The 17,506-nt window shown below is 35.2% G+C and overlaps 1 protein-coding gene across 4 annotated transcripts in view; it reads right to left on the bottom strand.

Annotated features, from left to right (window-relative positions):
* LOC143462236 (uncharacterized) overlaps positions 1-17,506 on the bottom strand; it is a 61,308-nt gene that overhangs the window by 42,763 nt on the left and 1,039 nt on the right. For 3 of the 4 annotated variants that reach the window (XM_076960310.1, XM_076960311.1, XM_076960314.1), the window contains exons 3-5: positions 7,923-8,116; positions 2,945-3,120; positions 121-257 (exon numbers count right to left, since the gene is read on the bottom strand). In XM_076960310.1, coding sequence (XP_076816425.1) covers positions 121-257; positions 2,945-3,120; positions 7,923-8,116 — 507 coding nt within the window. Of the gene's footprint in view, positions 1-120; positions 258-2,944; positions 3,121-7,922; positions 8,117-8,435; positions 8,585-17,506 lie in introns of those variants that run through there. The other variant, XM_076960313.1, reaches the window with a different exon arrangement.

Below are 17,506 nucleotides of genomic sequence, written 5' to 3'. Positions count from 1 at the left end.
GTAATAATACTTTTTTCTTTGACAAAACCAAAACAGTTTTGTTTAAGATTTCGTAACCAATGCCTACACAAACTAAATTTAAGATTTGTATTTTGTTGATGTTTTGCAAATGATACTTACGAGTATGATCCTGGTGAATTTAAGCAAGCAGTAGCATTCATGCCACAAATATCATTTTCACATTCGTTAATATCAAGACATCTGGCTGACAATGTTGGATGAGGCATAAATCCTGGGAGGCAAGAACATCCAACACCCTGATAAAGAAATATATATAAACATTGCATGATAGTTTGGTTTATGTCATATTTTCACTTCCCAGTTATTTACTTTAGTTGCTTAGTGACAGCTAAGCTAGCACTGGCCGCTCTGTGCAGTGTGTTAGGGTAGTTTCATACAGTACAAAGTTTATGTTTTTAATTTTAATTACTGGCGCTCCATCCTTGCGTATTATTGTACTTAAGTTTTGCTTTTTACTAATTTTCAATAGCTAATTTACTAAATCGTCAATATGTGTTTAACTTTCTGCAGAGGTTTTCACACAGAATCTGAAAATGGATTTTTCTGGTGAATTACATATTTCCATTTTTACAAAAAAACTATACTCACTGATTCAAAGTTTGTATATATATATATGCTCATAAATACTAAGAAATGTGTATTTTTGTTTCGTATACAACTACTAATAACCACAAAAAGTTATTAAACTATTTTTAACAAAGACAAAAACTATTTGTTCTCTAGTACTGTTTTTCTACACAATGGACCCAAAGATCATTTTTAATAAATTATATTTCCTGCACTAGTTACTTTGTTTGCAACCTTATGGTATCTAAAGCCGACTTCTACTCTTCCTATTTTAAATTTTGTATTGGGCATCCAAAATTGATCTGAATGGTTGCTGGGCCGGCCACCTATTGTTTTTAAATGATTGGACTTCATCGGACAATGAAGTTTCTCATGCAACTGATGTCTGAATAATGCCAATGTTTAAGGCTTGATCTGTGCGGGTTTACGCTATACGCACAGCATGAAGGGATTGTTTTAAAAGATGAGTTTACAAGAAATAACTTTGGTATTTGTGACCATACGATAGGAGATAAAAGAAGTACAGCGTTTGTGGAACCTTAGGCCTACAAAACACTGCATTGTCTGATCGTGTCTGTCGGCAGTTTAAGCTTAGTTTTTCAAAGTTGGGCATCTAACTTTTTTGAGAAGCACCGGTTTTACAGAGCCAGCATGCCAAGGGAAATCAACTCAAAAAATAAAGGATATTCACTGCTAATAAGCTATAATCAATCAATATTGTACTTTTGGAGTACCATCTAGTGGAGGGAGAATAAGAAATCAATCATGTGCTTATGAAGTTCAACGATCTTTTGTGCGTTTTCAAAACTATTTAAAAATAGCTTGAGAGTGATTTAATTCCGATGTACTTTGACTGGAACGAAAGTCACACTTCTTGTCCTCAAGTTGTGACCCAACTATTTCACAACATCGCTTTTCAAAATATTTGGAATAAACCTTATGAGATAAATCAAGCAGAGAGAATCAAGCACTTAACAACACCCCGGTATTGTTAGAAAACTACTTTTTGTCACTATAGGCTACATGGGATGGTTACATCCATTTTCCAATTTCTTGACGTTTTGATTGAACTCAGTAACACACAAGTCAGTGAGATAAAATTAATATTTAAGCACGTCTATGTGGTGGATAAAGGTCTTCATATGCCAATCCATTGGAGCAACAATTTCTCTCTGGAAACATTAAAATGTCTTGCCTGATCTGGGCCTCAGCAAACTTGAATTTAAATTGATTGAAAGTCGATCCAGATTGACCTTGCTGGCAGTCCCGCTTGTTTTATGTGATTCAGTATAAGTCAACCTTGTGCTGATTTGCCCATGGGCTTTCCTTCCGGGATTAATTCTTTAAACCCTTCCTTTCTTATGACATAACCAAGGATGGTTATTCCAGATTTTGTTTAAAATTGTAAACAGAAGGTGAACTCCCTTACAGGGCAATTATTATTTCTATGGCTATTTCATCGGAATCAGTTGCCTTATTTTGCTTTGCTTTAAAAAGTGCCCACAAAACTTCGTCGTTAAGTACAGCCTGTTCAGTTAGAGTTTGAAATGGAGCAATCGAGATTTTCATTTTTAATCGTAATTAACTGGAATTATTTTTATACGGTCTAAGATCATCTCCAAACTCAAAATTTTGTTATTTGAACTTGGGGCTTACACCTGTATAGAAAGCAACCTTTGTAATCTTTAGCTTCAACATGCATACTTAACTTGCACCGTACAATCCAAAAGAAGTACACTCTTCCATATAATCTGCCTGACGAGGACTTGCGACTAGACACTAGCCTAAGCAGCAATTGTTGGACTGACATTAAAGTAAAAGAGTTTTCATACATCAGGCAGCTGAACTGTTCCAAAGCCACGCCACTTTGTTAAAGATGTACCGAAGTATCCAAGTGATAATGTATTTTAAATGGGAGAAAAGCATTTGGCATCTTCAGTTAGTTCTTTCCTTTCAGAGTATGGACATTCCAGGTACCAGTTAGTTTTTGATAAATTGATGAGCGAATAAAGATAGAATCTCAAAAGCACACTGATAAGTTTCCACTTATGGATGGCATCTGAGGAAGAATAATTACTTACTTTTAATCGAGTCCTTCTGCCCAAACTCGAAAGCGATTCTTGCGAATTGACGTGGCTAACTTTGTGGTATAATTAATATTCTTGTGCGAATTTATGATTGCTCATTTCAGACTATGTTTGGTCTGACCACTTACTTTTGACCTGACTTGGTACGAGTGGCCTTTTGAAAACTAAGTTTCTTCATTAAGGCACTTAAGTTTACAGCTAAGACGAGGCAGTTGCCCGTTGAAAAGTTAGACGTTGCACATTATTCCAAAATACAACAACAGACTTACCGCAAAATCACCTATTTCTACTATCACAGCATCATAATCACATATGCCAGCTGGAGCACAACCTACACAAAGTTTTACTCTAATGAAAATGGGCACAGATTGATTTGATCCAATTGCAAGCACAACCAATCTTTCAAACTTATACTCAGTTGGTGTCCAGGTGATTTTGCCATCAGCTTTTAACAAAAAGTTCAGATGTAAATGATATATGATGGTATCAATAATGAACATGCATGTCGAATAACCTTTGCAAAAATACATTGTTACTTCTTTGATGTCTGCATGAAACAGCTACTGACCATGAAACTGTAACTATATTACAAAAAATGATAAATCTCGCCAAAAGTTTTCAGAAATGCTGACTGCATAAATCAATATGCAAAGAATATTCAATTGTTAGTATTCTAGCAATTTTTGTAAACAAAAAACATAAATACAAAACCAAACTGATCCATGTCAAGTTTTTAATTTTTTTAATTTTTAATGCTTTGGTTATAGCTCTATCTGCTTTACTAATTTCTAATTTTGTTATTGGTAAGATTTTAAAAATAACAGCAAAGCTATTGTAGAATTTCTGGTATTGGCAGACTGTGAAATGGTTTACATATTTCTTAATTTTATTGTCGATAAAAAACGGGTAAAAGATTAGCAGAAGTTTGACATTAGTACAAATTGCCACTCGAAAGTCTTTGTGTAAGCTGCAATTGCTATAAACTGATTTGTTCAACTGCAAAAATTAAACTTACCTATCTATCAGTTTTGAGGTTGGATTGCTTTTAAAAAAAATTGCAATGTTTGCAATTAAGTAGAGAGTTTAGTAACTATTTTCATAAAAGAAACACTCTTGGTCCAGTTTTTGAACACAGTTTTCTCATCTCTTAATAGCTCCTCGCAGTATGATGAATGCACTCAACTGCTGCAGCCTGCAGGCTAGAGTGACACATCTTATTATATCATCTATTTATCTAAAAGTAGCTCCTCCAGTCACCAACCAAGAGTTGATTTAAAACCATTTCATTTGGTCATGATTTTTAAGGTTAAAGTGTGAGGCAAGTCCAAAAACAAGTTCATCTTATATGATACAACACTATTAACTGAACATTCTGGTAAATTATTTTTGAAAAATAATTCGTGGTTAGGTAGTTATTTGTAAAAGAAAATCGCGAAAGGTCTCAGATTTTGACGTTCATTGTGACGTAGATGGAGGCTTGTGTTATGCCATAGATTAGTCAATCCAGTACAGAACTTGTTGCCGCGGTTGGGTTATAGGCTTTCAACTATCAACCTACTGGCAGTTTAAACAATCTATACATAAGTAACAGGTACATACCAGTCATACATGACATACAGTAGGTATAGCTAAATTTATGAATTTGCGAATATTGTCTGCGATTACTTAAGACGACATCACAAGAGCCGTGATTACGTCACAATTAAGGCCAAATATGCGATTTTCTTCAGCGTATAATTACCTAACCAAGACTTATTTTCCCAAACTATTTTACCAGAATATTCAGTGAGTAGTGTTCTTTCATGTAAGATCAACTTGGTTTTGGACTTTGGACCCGTCATTTTAGGTACAGTATATGCAATTGTACACCCAAGGGAAAACCTAAATCAATGTGAATCATATGTTATTGGCGTGAATCTGTGTTTTTGATCGGTGTTGTAGATGTGCGGATTGTGCAACATGTTCTTGCCCTAGATCTAGTATAAGTAGCACTAGTAAGCAAAATGAGAAAACAATAGAAAAAACAATTATGTTTTACTGTTTAGTTTTTCTTTTCAAGATTTTTACTTGAAGGTAATGGCTCACAGGTTGCCACTTAAGCAGAATTGTTCTACATGCTAACTGGTTGCCATTGTCCAATTTGTCTCTGATTATTGTTATTGACAAATCATGTAATTTACAGTATTTGTAACACTACACCTAAACTCTATTGTACTGTCCCAGTTAACTGATTTTTCAGTTATGTTTTTTGTACATTTGGAATCTTCCTCAATTCATTTAAGAAAATAATCTCAATCTCGATAAAATAAAATAAATTGCTAAATTAGTGCAAGCATAAAGATAGCCGCTACCACTACTTGTTATACTGTTTTGCTAGTCTTGATAGTGTCAAGCATAGCTGGATTAGTTTATGGATGGCTTAGGACCACCACTGCTGTAGTACATAAACCCATTTGAAGTCATTTCAATGCACTTACGCCAAATCAACAAAGTTTCACTTTATTGTTAAGAGGTAAGAAATAAAGTCTGATACAGCTCATGTTCAGCTACACAACGCAAATTAAATTTGTGTGTTTTTGCGTCACTCTGAACAACTGAAACCTAATCATATCGATGGCATGAACGTCTGCTCAATTTTCATGCATTTTAGCACCAAACTTTTTATTAATGCACTGGAAATAATTCTAAAACTGGATTATAATTCTAAAACTGGATTATAATTCTAAAACTGCTTTTTAGAAGAGAAATTTCAAGCCAAGAAAAGGAGTAGAGAAGAGGAGCACATATGACACACCTAAAGCTTTGCAAAAAATCATCGGCTGTCTTGTCTTCAAGTTAAGTTGTTTTTTTGTTAAGTTGTTGTTTTGATAAGTTGTTTTTTTTGATGTTGAACTTGCCAATTGATTTCAAACTTTTATTAACTATCACCATCATCATAATAAAACACTTCAGTGTCAGAAAAATATCCCCGCGCCGTCATGTGATAAACAAAAAAGCGACACAAAAAGTATAGCCAAGATATGAAAACAAATTTGTTACAGTTGCTTTGAAAATATTTGGTTATATTATTGGCAAGAAAGTTTTGTTAATTAGTTCCAAAACCGACATAGTAGGTCACTATTAAATTGACTAGTGTTAACAGCTAGTGTGTCAGATGGACAACATATTATGGAGATATTTTTTTTGGGTTTGGTTTAGTAAGTTAATAATTTTGATTGTTTGACTTTTTTGATCATTTGGTTGAAATCTGTTCAATGACTTCAACGTTTTATTATTACTTACATACAATTTTGTTTTAAAAGCGTGACTTACACAAAGTAAATCTTGGACAACATCTGTCCAGTGAGCAACGATATTTTATTCTTAATAGCAGAATAACAAGACTTTTCGTAATAAATTATCACCCTATATAAGTTTGTAATAATGAATTATCTAATTGATTAAAGGTAAATCCACATAATTATATTGAAGTGCATGCTATAGTGGGATGCTACAGTTAAGGTTTTAATGCTACAAGAATTTGGTTGTCCAAGTGCTATATAATCTGAATTTTATGTACAATATTATTTTCATGAAATACAAAATCACTCCGTTTGAATTTAGTCTACACTGACATTCATTTCCACTAAGTATAGCTGTAAGTGTAACTTCATTGTTAGTAAACTCTGATTATAATTATTGTATATACAATTCAACAATATGGCTCATGCAAATTGAGTTGTGTACTGCGATTCCCAGCTGTGTTATCGTTGTAATACCCTTGAGCTAGGTATGAACAATGCTTGCTTCTGTTCAGTGGCCTGTATAAACAATTCCACATTCGAGCTACGCAATAAAAAATGTAGTAAACATAAATGCGTGCCGTTAGGATCTTGCACAAACACAAGCTTGATAACCGAGGCTCAAGCAGTAAATAACCTTCGCCAAGTATAAATCATGCAAAGACATTCCTCAGTTTAAACGATAACAGTACCTAGCCCAAAAATTATTTGATGGCTCAAAGAGATTTTTTTGCCACGCTACAAATTTTTTAATTGTCACACTTGACCAAAACTACCTTGAGTAATGTATAAACTTTCAGATTACCCAACAAATTACAAACTGCGACTTGCAAAGGTTTTTACTCTTATTTTTTCTGAAAAACTGCGTGCGGAGAAAAAAGCCTAATGCAATGTTTTCGACCCAAGTGCAGGCTAGGGTTGTTAAATAATTAATCAGAATTTTGAAACCAGTTTTCACCGAGCTCTATTTTGAAAAACCAGTTTTAACTATTTTTCCCCCGATGTGTTAAAACATGTTGAGGTTAATGATACACAATATTAATGAACCAAGCCTTCAGTGATCGACAGATACGATGGCATAGACCTGTGTAGATTATTAAAAAAGACACATATCCTTTCAAAAACAGCAAAAAAAGAAAACTATTGTTTTATTAAAATTGGATATCATGATGAAAACTAACCACCTGCTTTTAGAAAACCATCTTAAATAGAGTAGTAAGTTAGCAACGATACTGGCAAGTGCCAACAATCAATTTCATTGCAAAACTAATGGGTCCTTTATATATGAGGTGTTTTACATTATATCTTAAATGGATTGTAAAAATTATAGCTAGATTATAGAACCATCCGAACAAGATTTTTCATCTGATATAAGAGATTATGCCAGTTATACGTCATATGAGAGTCAAGTTCTACAGTATACTGTATTCTTCGTATTGACAACACAACACCAAACATTTAAGCATACCAAATCACAAAAACATAATAAATGCTTTTCTTGATAACGGGTTTCGAAGAACCTAAATTTCAAAAGTTGAAAAACCCTTTTTTCGGCTTTAATTATCGGTTATTATATAAAAACTGAAACCTGGTAAAAACTGGTTTTGCAACACTAGTGCAGGCGCTCTAATGCCGGTTGAAAATTGAAGCCCCCTAGTGTTGTAACCATATCTACCAAAACAAAAAAGCTTGGCAGGTCTAGATCCCACTTAACTATTGAAAAACCTTTCAGCTCGGGTTTGTGACTTCAACATTGACTAAAGCAAACATAAAAAATACCATATTGTCAATAACGGAAACTTTTGAATTTTGAAGATATTTTGCAAAAATTGACAATATGATTGCAACTGTTTTAAGCAGTCATGTTATGGAAGCCTTGAAGGCGTCAGCAATATTTGTGTATATATCCTCAAGAGTGATGATTACATTATTGATAAACATTAATTTAAAAAAATTATATTTGAACCTGTAACAGTGACACCAGTAAGAGAGTTATCTGGATCCAATTCAAATGTCAACTCTCCACCATCGGTATCAGTCCCATTTAGATATAAAATAGAAGCTTTTCCATTAAATCCTTGGAAGTAACCGTTGGTAAAGTTCGGAGAACAATCACAAATTTCCCATGTTATTTCACCCTCTGTTTGTAGGACTTGTTGCCTATAAAGAGATTTTGTTATGCTGTTGAAGCACTTTTTTGTTCAAAACCTATCTGAGTCATTTTAATGACAATGTATACATATGCAAAAATTTTTTATACCAAATACGGTCACTAATAAAGCAAAGTAGAAGCCATTTTGTAAATCCACAGATAATATATTCATCATTTTATAGAATCAAATAGCCGTGGGACAAGATTTTACCATTGAAAATATATCAGAAAACTTTTTTATAGAAAATATGGAGTATATTACACAAATTCATTTTCAATTCCATGTTCACTGTATATATAAACAAAGGCAAACTTCATGTTACTAACTGTTTTAGAATATATCACCATTGGCATGATGTGATCATTTCATGGATATGAATGATTGATGTTGTGAAAACCAGAATAGATTTTTATCTTTGAAAGTCATTTTACTTAGAACAAACTAGATTGCTAATTTTTGTCTGTGTTAGATAAATGATCGATGGCATCTTTACATCCAGGTTCATTGTTTTGCTGCTGATTTAGCTTCGCCAGTTAATAAAGCCATTGCTTATGAAATGTGAAATTGGCTGAAACCAAGGTGGATTAATTAATTGGTACTTGGTACTGAATTTTCTAGGTTTAGGTTTTAGGCTATCATGCCACCAAGTAGAAGGTTGTGCCACATCTTTTAACTAATCGATATCGAGGTGTTTCACGGCATAAAAAAGTAACAGATGCCTTCTTTTAGGAAAAAATTGCAACATTTGATAAAGATCAGCAATTGACAGTGTTCTTGGATATAATTATAGTCCACAGAGAGTAGAGAATGCTAAAGTGTACTTGGTTTGAAAAAACTTATAGTCTAGGGGCGGTCATAATACTGATGTCAGAGGAAATTTGTATTGTATAAAGATGTGTCATAGCATTGTTCATGAACAGAACAGAGAAGAGTGCGACAGAAGACTCCATGTTGTTCTTAACAAGCTGGAAGAGGCTGGTTTGACACTCATTCACAAGAAGTGTGCATTCAGATAGCCGAGGTTGGGCATGAATCTAAGGAAGAAAGGAGTCAATTCCAGTGAAAAAAGTAGCTGTTGTACAGGACGCAAAGCCACGGAGGACTGCAACAGAAGCAAGATCATACATTTTCCAATTTTATGCTAAATTTATTTCAGACTTAGCATAAATTGCTAGGCCGATGTATGATGTGACAAAAAAAGATACAAAATTTGTATGAGACATGAAACAACATGATGCCAACGAGACACTATTTGCATGTTCTTGATTTTGGTTCCTCTTTGGTACAAAATAGTATACTAAAGGTGTTGAAATGCCTAAAATAGGAACCAGTGCTCTACAGACAAAAATAAGGACACAAGTGAAAACAAGGACATTTCTTAGAAAAAGGAGAAAAATATTTTCTAAGCCCCAACCTTCAAAATAAGGGCAAATCTTAGAAATAAGTACGGTATGGCAACTCTGGTGATAGCAGATAAATTCCGAGTGGGTCTAGGGGAGTGTTAAATAAAAAGAAAAAAGGTGAATGGAAAGCCATTACAAAAGCGTCTTGAAGTTTGTTAGGAGTAGAATGTCGTTATAGTCAAACCAAAAACAAAACCTTAACTTTAGGGTGGGCTTGTGAAAGATTTAACCTGCATATTTTTGGGAAAGAGTTTTAACTGGTTATGGATCGTAAGCCATTGGAGTACATATACTTTAGAAAATCCAAGCCGTTAGCATGGGTGGAAAGATGATGGTGCTGAAACTTTAAAGTCATATACAAGCCAGGGAACACAAATATAGCAGATGCTTTGCCAAGATTGAAATCGAGAATATGCAGAGACAAATGAGACTCATATAACTTTGTGAGGTCGGTGGAATGCTTTGAAACCTAAAAAGATAGGGAAAGATTCTGCCAATGACTTAAAACTTGCTGAAATGGATAAGTTGTGTTGTGGACTACTACTACTGCGTGGAATGTGAAACGTAATATTGCAAGTGTTACAAAAACAAGTGTTAAATTTGGCTCAGAAAGCACATCAAGCAATCGCAAAAACCAAAATGGGCTTCACTCAAAGGTTTGGTGACCAAAATTGATTACTGATCAGAAGAACACAGACAGAAATGTCATGGTGGCCGAATGACAAGCAGAGTTAGCAAACCAAACCCAATAGCTAGAATATTGCCACCGAGTGGACCATAGCAAGATTGCGCTGTTGATATCCTGGGACCGTTTCTAGTGATTGTCCACTAGTACAATAGAATCTATGAGATTGCTGTGATGAAAACATGTACCAGGTCAAAAGCAATTGAAAACTTGATACCACTGTTGCAAGATTCGGGAATCCAATTTTGTTGCGGACAGATAATGAAACACAATGTGTTTTGGAAATTTAAGAATTTCTTGATGGAGTATGGTATTAGTCATGTGAAAGCTACACCACTGTGGCCTCAAGCAAACATAGAGGTGAAAAACAGAACAACACACTGGTGACATCAATTCGTATTACACAACTGGAGAAAGAGAACTGGAAGCTAAAGATCAACAAGTTCTTGACAGCTCACTGGTTAACGTCACAAGTTATAACAGGAGCCACATTGTTCTGTACAGTGTTTAAATGAGAGAAGAAGACAAAGTTACCAGAGAGCTAGGACCTGATCCAAATCTTTTGGATAAGAAGATTCATGATTGGGTTTCATGGTTCATGCAGCGACTGGGACAACAAGATGAAAAGGAAACTGTACACTGACCAGAGGATGAAAGCAATTACTTCAAGAGTTTAAAGTGGATGACAAAGTGCTAGCAAAGAGTTAGGAAAGCAACAAAATGTCAAAAACTTACAACTAGGGATGTTTCGGGTTGAATCCAAGACCGTGTACTCACCCAGGTATGGCAATAATTTCTAATACTCGTATTTGACGGGTATTTTATTATTCATACCAAGTCTTTAAGTTATCAACGTTTCAGTTTAATTATTCTCACGTCTGTCCAGTAAATTCTGGACCACTCGAGTTTGAATCAAACTTGCATATGCGTAATTTTGTTGTAAACTCCTACACAAGTTATATGTGAAAAGAACAAGCATCTTCACACATGCACGTTCATACCCAAACCTGATTGTTTACGCATTAGATATAATGATGACAAACAATCTGTTATTACGTCAAATGCATTGCGCAATACAGAAGGTCAATTTTTTTCAGTTTCGATTTCAGTCAACATACAACGTTAGTTACACGTGTCACACTGTTGCTTTCTAGAGCACAGCACAGAAACTTATAGCCAAATGGCTATGTCTAGCATGTTTTTACCAGTTCAGCCAATTTGGTCGTATTTCATGGTTGGTGTAACTGACAACACAATGAGCATATGCAATTTATGCCAATGCAAAATTAGCCGAGGGAAGACCAAACTTCTTCAATGGTGAAGTGTTTGCATTCTGTTCTGCGGGGCTGTGCTTAAGTTGATAATGTAAGTTGATGGTTTCCGCTCCAATTACGTAATAGCTATTTTTGCTAACTTAATCTGAATGTTATAACATAGTAACCTAAGCCTAACCAAAATCTTCCTTCCAGACTAAATCTAACTTCAATTAAACCCAAAATGATTAAAATCAAATTTTTGCATATCCATTCTCCTAACATAACGTCCTATCATTAACATGCTGTTTGACTTACTTACAGGTTATTAACATAAACTAACTAAATATTAAAACGATTAAAGTGTTTATTTATTACAAGCTCAGTGATTAAGTTAAACAAAATTTTCTGTCCCTCTAACAACTTGTGTTAAAAATTCCGGAAAAGTTAAGAATTTGCAGTTGAAATAGGCAAGTTTCCGTCCTTTATATAGTTGAAAGCAGGTACTGCTTAATGTTGCTGCTCAATAACTGCATTCATTGTACAAACGACGCGTTGTTTTACGCATAATTGACATCGTGTGACGTCATCACGGGTACTTGAATTCGTGCAAGTCTTATTGGCTTTTACCTGACCTCAGTGAGCCGGGGTAATTACGTTTTTGTTTCATCCTTACCTACAACCCAAGTCCACACAACATGGTCAGTGAAAACAAAAAGGAGATAACAGTCCGAAATTAGAAAGGAGTTGAAATAACACGCAATTCCTCATTCCGGAAGCAATATAATCGTGATGATAAAATGTCTGAGAAGGAATATAGCCCTTCTAGTAGTGATGATCAAAATAATGTACCGGGTGAGAAACCGCCCGAGGAAAAGTTAAAGAACAATCCTAGGGTGAAGTGAAGTAGACCGAGCCGCACTATAAATAAGCTCATAAAATATCGTGATTATGTATAGTCTTGAACAGTGAAGAATTGTATACATTATACAATGCTGCAAGTAAAGTTTATAGCATTTGTGAAAATAATGTATTTAAACTAGAGTTGGTAATGCCAAATTATGACTGACACAATTGTGAATTAATTAGACTTTTACCTGAAATGATGTAACATACTACTATCACCTATTGCGAAATTAATATACTCTTTAAACAAAATTACATTGTATAGTTTTTAAAACTAGTTGACAATCTTTTTGTACATGATTAATATACTCAGTTTCAGTGAATGCAATGGTTACTACTCTACACACATGTATACAATTTATATTGTAGCAGGTGAGAGAGTGAAAGGACGAAGTTAAGCAAACGTAAAACATACCGTTTTTTTCCACGGTGAAGTGGACAAAATACTAAAATTTAAAGTTGACTGAATTAAACAAAAAATAGTATAAGTTATATTGTCCTAGCATGAATTTTAGGAAACACGATAAATTTGTCAATTTTGTCAATTTTGTCAATTATTCTAACTAATATTTTTTCAAACCATTTGAAGACCCCACAACTACCTTCAATTTTTGGGAAAAACAAGTTATTATTTAATAACAACTCAAGCGAGTATCTTACTTTTTCTTCTACATTTTTGGTTAAGACAATGACAAATAATAGCTAGAATTCCCTGAAAGAACTTTTCATATAGTCTTTCATGCCAGCTATTTATGAAAAACAAGTGAAATTATTATTGGTTTAGAACCATTCTCGAATAGAATTCAAAATTCTGGATTCCAGAAAAGGTATTCTAAAATATTTGAGAAAAGTAATTAGACTACTTTGCACAATCCTAGATAAGTTAGATCAAGCGTCACTAAACTTCTTTCACAAAGGGCCAGATAAGCATGAGAACTGACGATCGTGGACTGGATTACTGCTTTGTTTAATAGGCTTCAATACAATAAACTCATTTGTGGCATAGTGAGGCAGGACGGACAAACTAATCTCCGGGCCATAGTTTGTTGACCCCTGAGTTAGATAAATAAGTGAGTGATTAAGTAGAAAGCAAAAAACTAAAAGTAATTACAAAAGCACTTGAAAAGCAAACCCTACCTCTACCTAGGCAGCATGTTATACGCCTCTGTGGCATTTGTAATAAAAACACAGAATATGTTTCCATCATCAGGACTGGCCTTAGCAAGCATGGGGCCCAATGCAAGAATTGATGGCGGGGCCCCTTGCCGATTTTAAATAATGATAACTTCAAGTAATAATATAGAATAATAATTATAATAATAACGAAGACTGTGGCATATTTAGGATTGCGTTGAGTGGGGGCAAAAGTCTTTAAAGCTTAAAGCTGCGTCAAAAGTTCCCATCTTTGTCCAGTGCCTATCGCGCCCAAAACGAAATCATTTTTTGTATGTATATGTATGTATGCGCCCAAAACGAAATCATTTTTTGTATGTAAAATGTATTTTCATGTTAATGCCATTTTATGGTGTAGCCTACACTTTTAAAACGCTATAAACAACAATTTTGTAAATCCATACATACAACAATTTTAAAACACCATATACCTACTTGTATGATTTCCTAAAGGTTATAGCTGATAAGTAATCGCAAAAAGAAAGAAAAGGTAAAAAAGTACGGACAAAAAAGTTGGGTTCATGAGGGGGGCCTTGACCCAATGGCCCCCACCCTAAAATACACTAGTGAACGAAATCCAAATATCAACTGTTTGCACATCAGCTCTCATTAAAGCTTTACTTTATGATATATTTTAGAAACAACATTCTCTTTTGCAAACAAATTGTGAAATAACACGTTGGTTAGCGTAAAACAAAAGTTTATGAGTTGTTATTTTTGGTGCTAACTGCTAAGCAGCGCGGGGCCCCGAAATACAATACATACATACATGTAGCACCACGCTACATACATCTAGCACATACGTGTCAAACTCCCGGCCTGCTTTACAATAAAACTTGGCCCGCAATGTTATTTTATACATTGAACTATTTCCGGTCCGTGAGACCATTGTACAGCATAACTTACTTTTTTTAAACAAGAAACAAGATTATAACAAATTGCACAATACAGCAGCACAGCAGTTGCCCCACCATACGATAGAATAAATCCCGATAGAATAAATAGATTTATTCTAACGCTTGGAATCTGGGCTGCTTTTTTCTTTATTGTTTGTTAATTCTTTAATGCTTTTGCAAGGAGATGAATGAAACATATTGACGTAAGAGAAAAATCATCAAAAATAGCCCAGTCAAAAATCGTCAAAAACATCAAAAATTTGGTGTTGTTTCGCTGCCAGTTTCAATTCATGTACTCGTGTCACAAAACGTTCAATCAAGTTTTATCCTTTCGGCCCGCGGCGTTAAATAAGTTTTGAGTTTTGGCCCCTGGTGCGATTGAGTTTGACACCCCTGATGTAGCACCACAAACTTCACGTCACACGTCTGTGTTTTACACATGTCTGGTTGTTTACCAATGTTTAAACCTTTTCTCGTTTTATTTCGCCGGGTAGGGTTTTCCCCTAGTTCAGTTTCCCACAATCAGTTTCAGAGGTGGGATCGTCACCAAAAGAGCAGGAGCTATTTTTGAATAGCACCCTGCTTTTGCTTGCTACTGAGTGACTGATAGACTGGCTGCTTTTGGTAACGTAACATTAGGCTGCTGTTCGTGACGTAATCAATACCAGTTGATTTTTTCAACAAAGTTAGCACTTTTTGTGCTCTCAGTCAGTAAGCTGTCAATTTTTCAACAGCAACCAACAGCAGGGCGCTATTCAATAATAGCTCCTGCTTTTTTGGCTACGACCCTACCTCTGAACCACAGTCTGTTGTTCCTTACGTCACCACGAGCAGCCTGGTGTTACGTCATCAACAGCAGTCTGTAAATTATAGAGCAGCAACCAACAGCAGGGTAACACTCGAGCAATCACAATGTGCTGTTCATTACGTTACACAACACCAGCAGCAGCCTGTATATTGCTGAACATTAAACAATAACAGGGTGCTATTTCAAAACAGCAAGCTGCTATACAACAATAACACCCATTTTTTTATTACCACTCTGCCTCTCTAATTCATATAATCAGCACCTAGGAATCCATGACATCACCCATAGCAGGGTGCTCTACCGACCAGTAACCACGTGATGTCACCAATTGCAGGATGCTACTCAAAGACAGCAGGCTGCAACCAGTGACGTCACGAGAAAATTTTAGAATGGGCTCAGTTAAAACTGCTATCGCAGTTTCAGATTCCCCAGACATGGTTGGTAATTACTATTTGTAACTACCTCTAAAATTATGTGTCAAATTTTACGTCGCTTAAGTCGCGTCCGGCGGAAAGTGTGATGAGAAAATTACAATGCATAATGACAACTACTCTTTGATTTAACCCTATTTTCACTAGGTGTGGCTTCTCCTGCGCACAGTCACAGCATAACTTTGCGTACAGTTGCATTGTTTGCTCTAGAAACTTGAAATTTGGTGACTTTTCCTAAAAAATGTTCAGCTTTCTGTCCATGTTCGTTTTATAAAGTTGGATTTTCTTATTTTTTGAGATATTGTCATATTTTCATAATTTTGCTCCCTCTCCGCATTGAAGTGTATCGTTTTCGTTTACTCATTTACGCACCACTAACTCGACTAACTATTCTCTTGTGTTCTCTTCTAGCGGTCAGCTGGTTTTCCGCATAGCGGGAGCGCGCGTAACAAGAAAAATTTCTCGAAATGTATCACTTTTAGAAATACTTAATTTACACTAAATTCACTTTCTTTAGTTTTACAATTATGATGTATACAGGAAGCCAGATGTTTTTGCTACTAACCTGTCAAAATCCGATCAGTTTACGACGTATAGTTTTCGAGTAATTAACGATTGAAAATGTGTGTGCAGTGTCGGCCACACCTAGTGAAAATAGTAAAGTCGCGAGCCCGGTATGGATAGGGTTAAGGCCGACTTGTTTTTGGACTTGCCCCTCACTTTAAAAAGTTGTAGTAATTAATTATCTGTAGCCTACACGTGTACAATTTTGTGTGAGTTTCCTTACTTTGGAATTCGTTCTGAGTAGCATAGCAAAATACGAAAAAGAAGCAAAAATAGTGACCATACGCGCACATGCCAGTCTGCTAATTGTTGCGGCCAGCCTCGTTTGTTAAATCAATCTGTACTTTTGAAGATTTATGATAGTTAGTTTTACTTTTGTTGTTCTGCGTGAATCATAGGATGAAGTAATTGAAGCCAAACCAGGTTTAAATCTGTGAATTATGGGCTACCCAAATAAGTTATGGGTGTCGAAATTGAACCTTCAAAACTGCAAAACCATACGTTTTTGTGCAAGTTATAGCGAGCAAGTTGTAATGCGCCCCAAGTCAGCTTGTCGCTCCTTACTTTATTGCCGTTTTTGCTTTTTGTTATTTCTATCCTGCTAGTTGTCAGTTAGGTTGTTGCTGCTTGTCGTTAAGCTGTATGCAGGTTAGTTTATTTGTGGGTATGAACGAACTCGCTTTTGTACATGGCTTAGGCTACTAAGTTATGTTGATTTAGCATAAATTTTGGTATGTTTTTCGTATGGGGTTCGCATTTATTGATCTGTCTCAAGTAGCAGAATTTTTGACGAATACCAGCTCGACAAGAATGAAGAAATGTAGTGTTTTACTCTTCGTTTTACTGCAAGTAAAGATTTTTGAACAGAAGAAGGACATGCAGGCTCACGTCAAGAAAAAACTTTCAACTTTCATATTTGTATTTCAAAGGCTTTTATTTTCGATGTAGTTTTTTAGCCTATAAGGCATAAGCATATGAACAGTGACCACATTTGGAAATAAGTAGTACAAAGTGATATAACCCTCGCCACATACGTTGCAATTGTTTATAATAATATTATTAATATACAATGTTTTCAGGCGTGTAGGCTATAATACTGTGCTTTGCAGACGTCACGCGTTATCCCACAATATTCAATTGATTGCTGTATTCGAAATGTATTCAATGAAATTTGATACGTTTAAAGCTGCCAATATATTTTCTATAACTCCGTTAACCTAACTCCTTGACGGGCGCGTCTGGCAGCCTCAGTCTCACAGGCGGCTAAGATGCTGGTTA

Source organism: Clavelina lepadiformis, chromosome 6, assembly GCF_947623445.1.
Source record: "Clavelina lepadiformis chromosome 6, kaClaLepa1.1, whole genome shotgun sequence".
Lineage (NCBI taxonomy): Eukaryota > Metazoa > Chordata > Ascidiacea > Aplousobranchia > Clavelinidae > Clavelina > Clavelina lepadiformis.
This window is presented reverse-complemented; position numbering and strand designations above follow the sequence as displayed.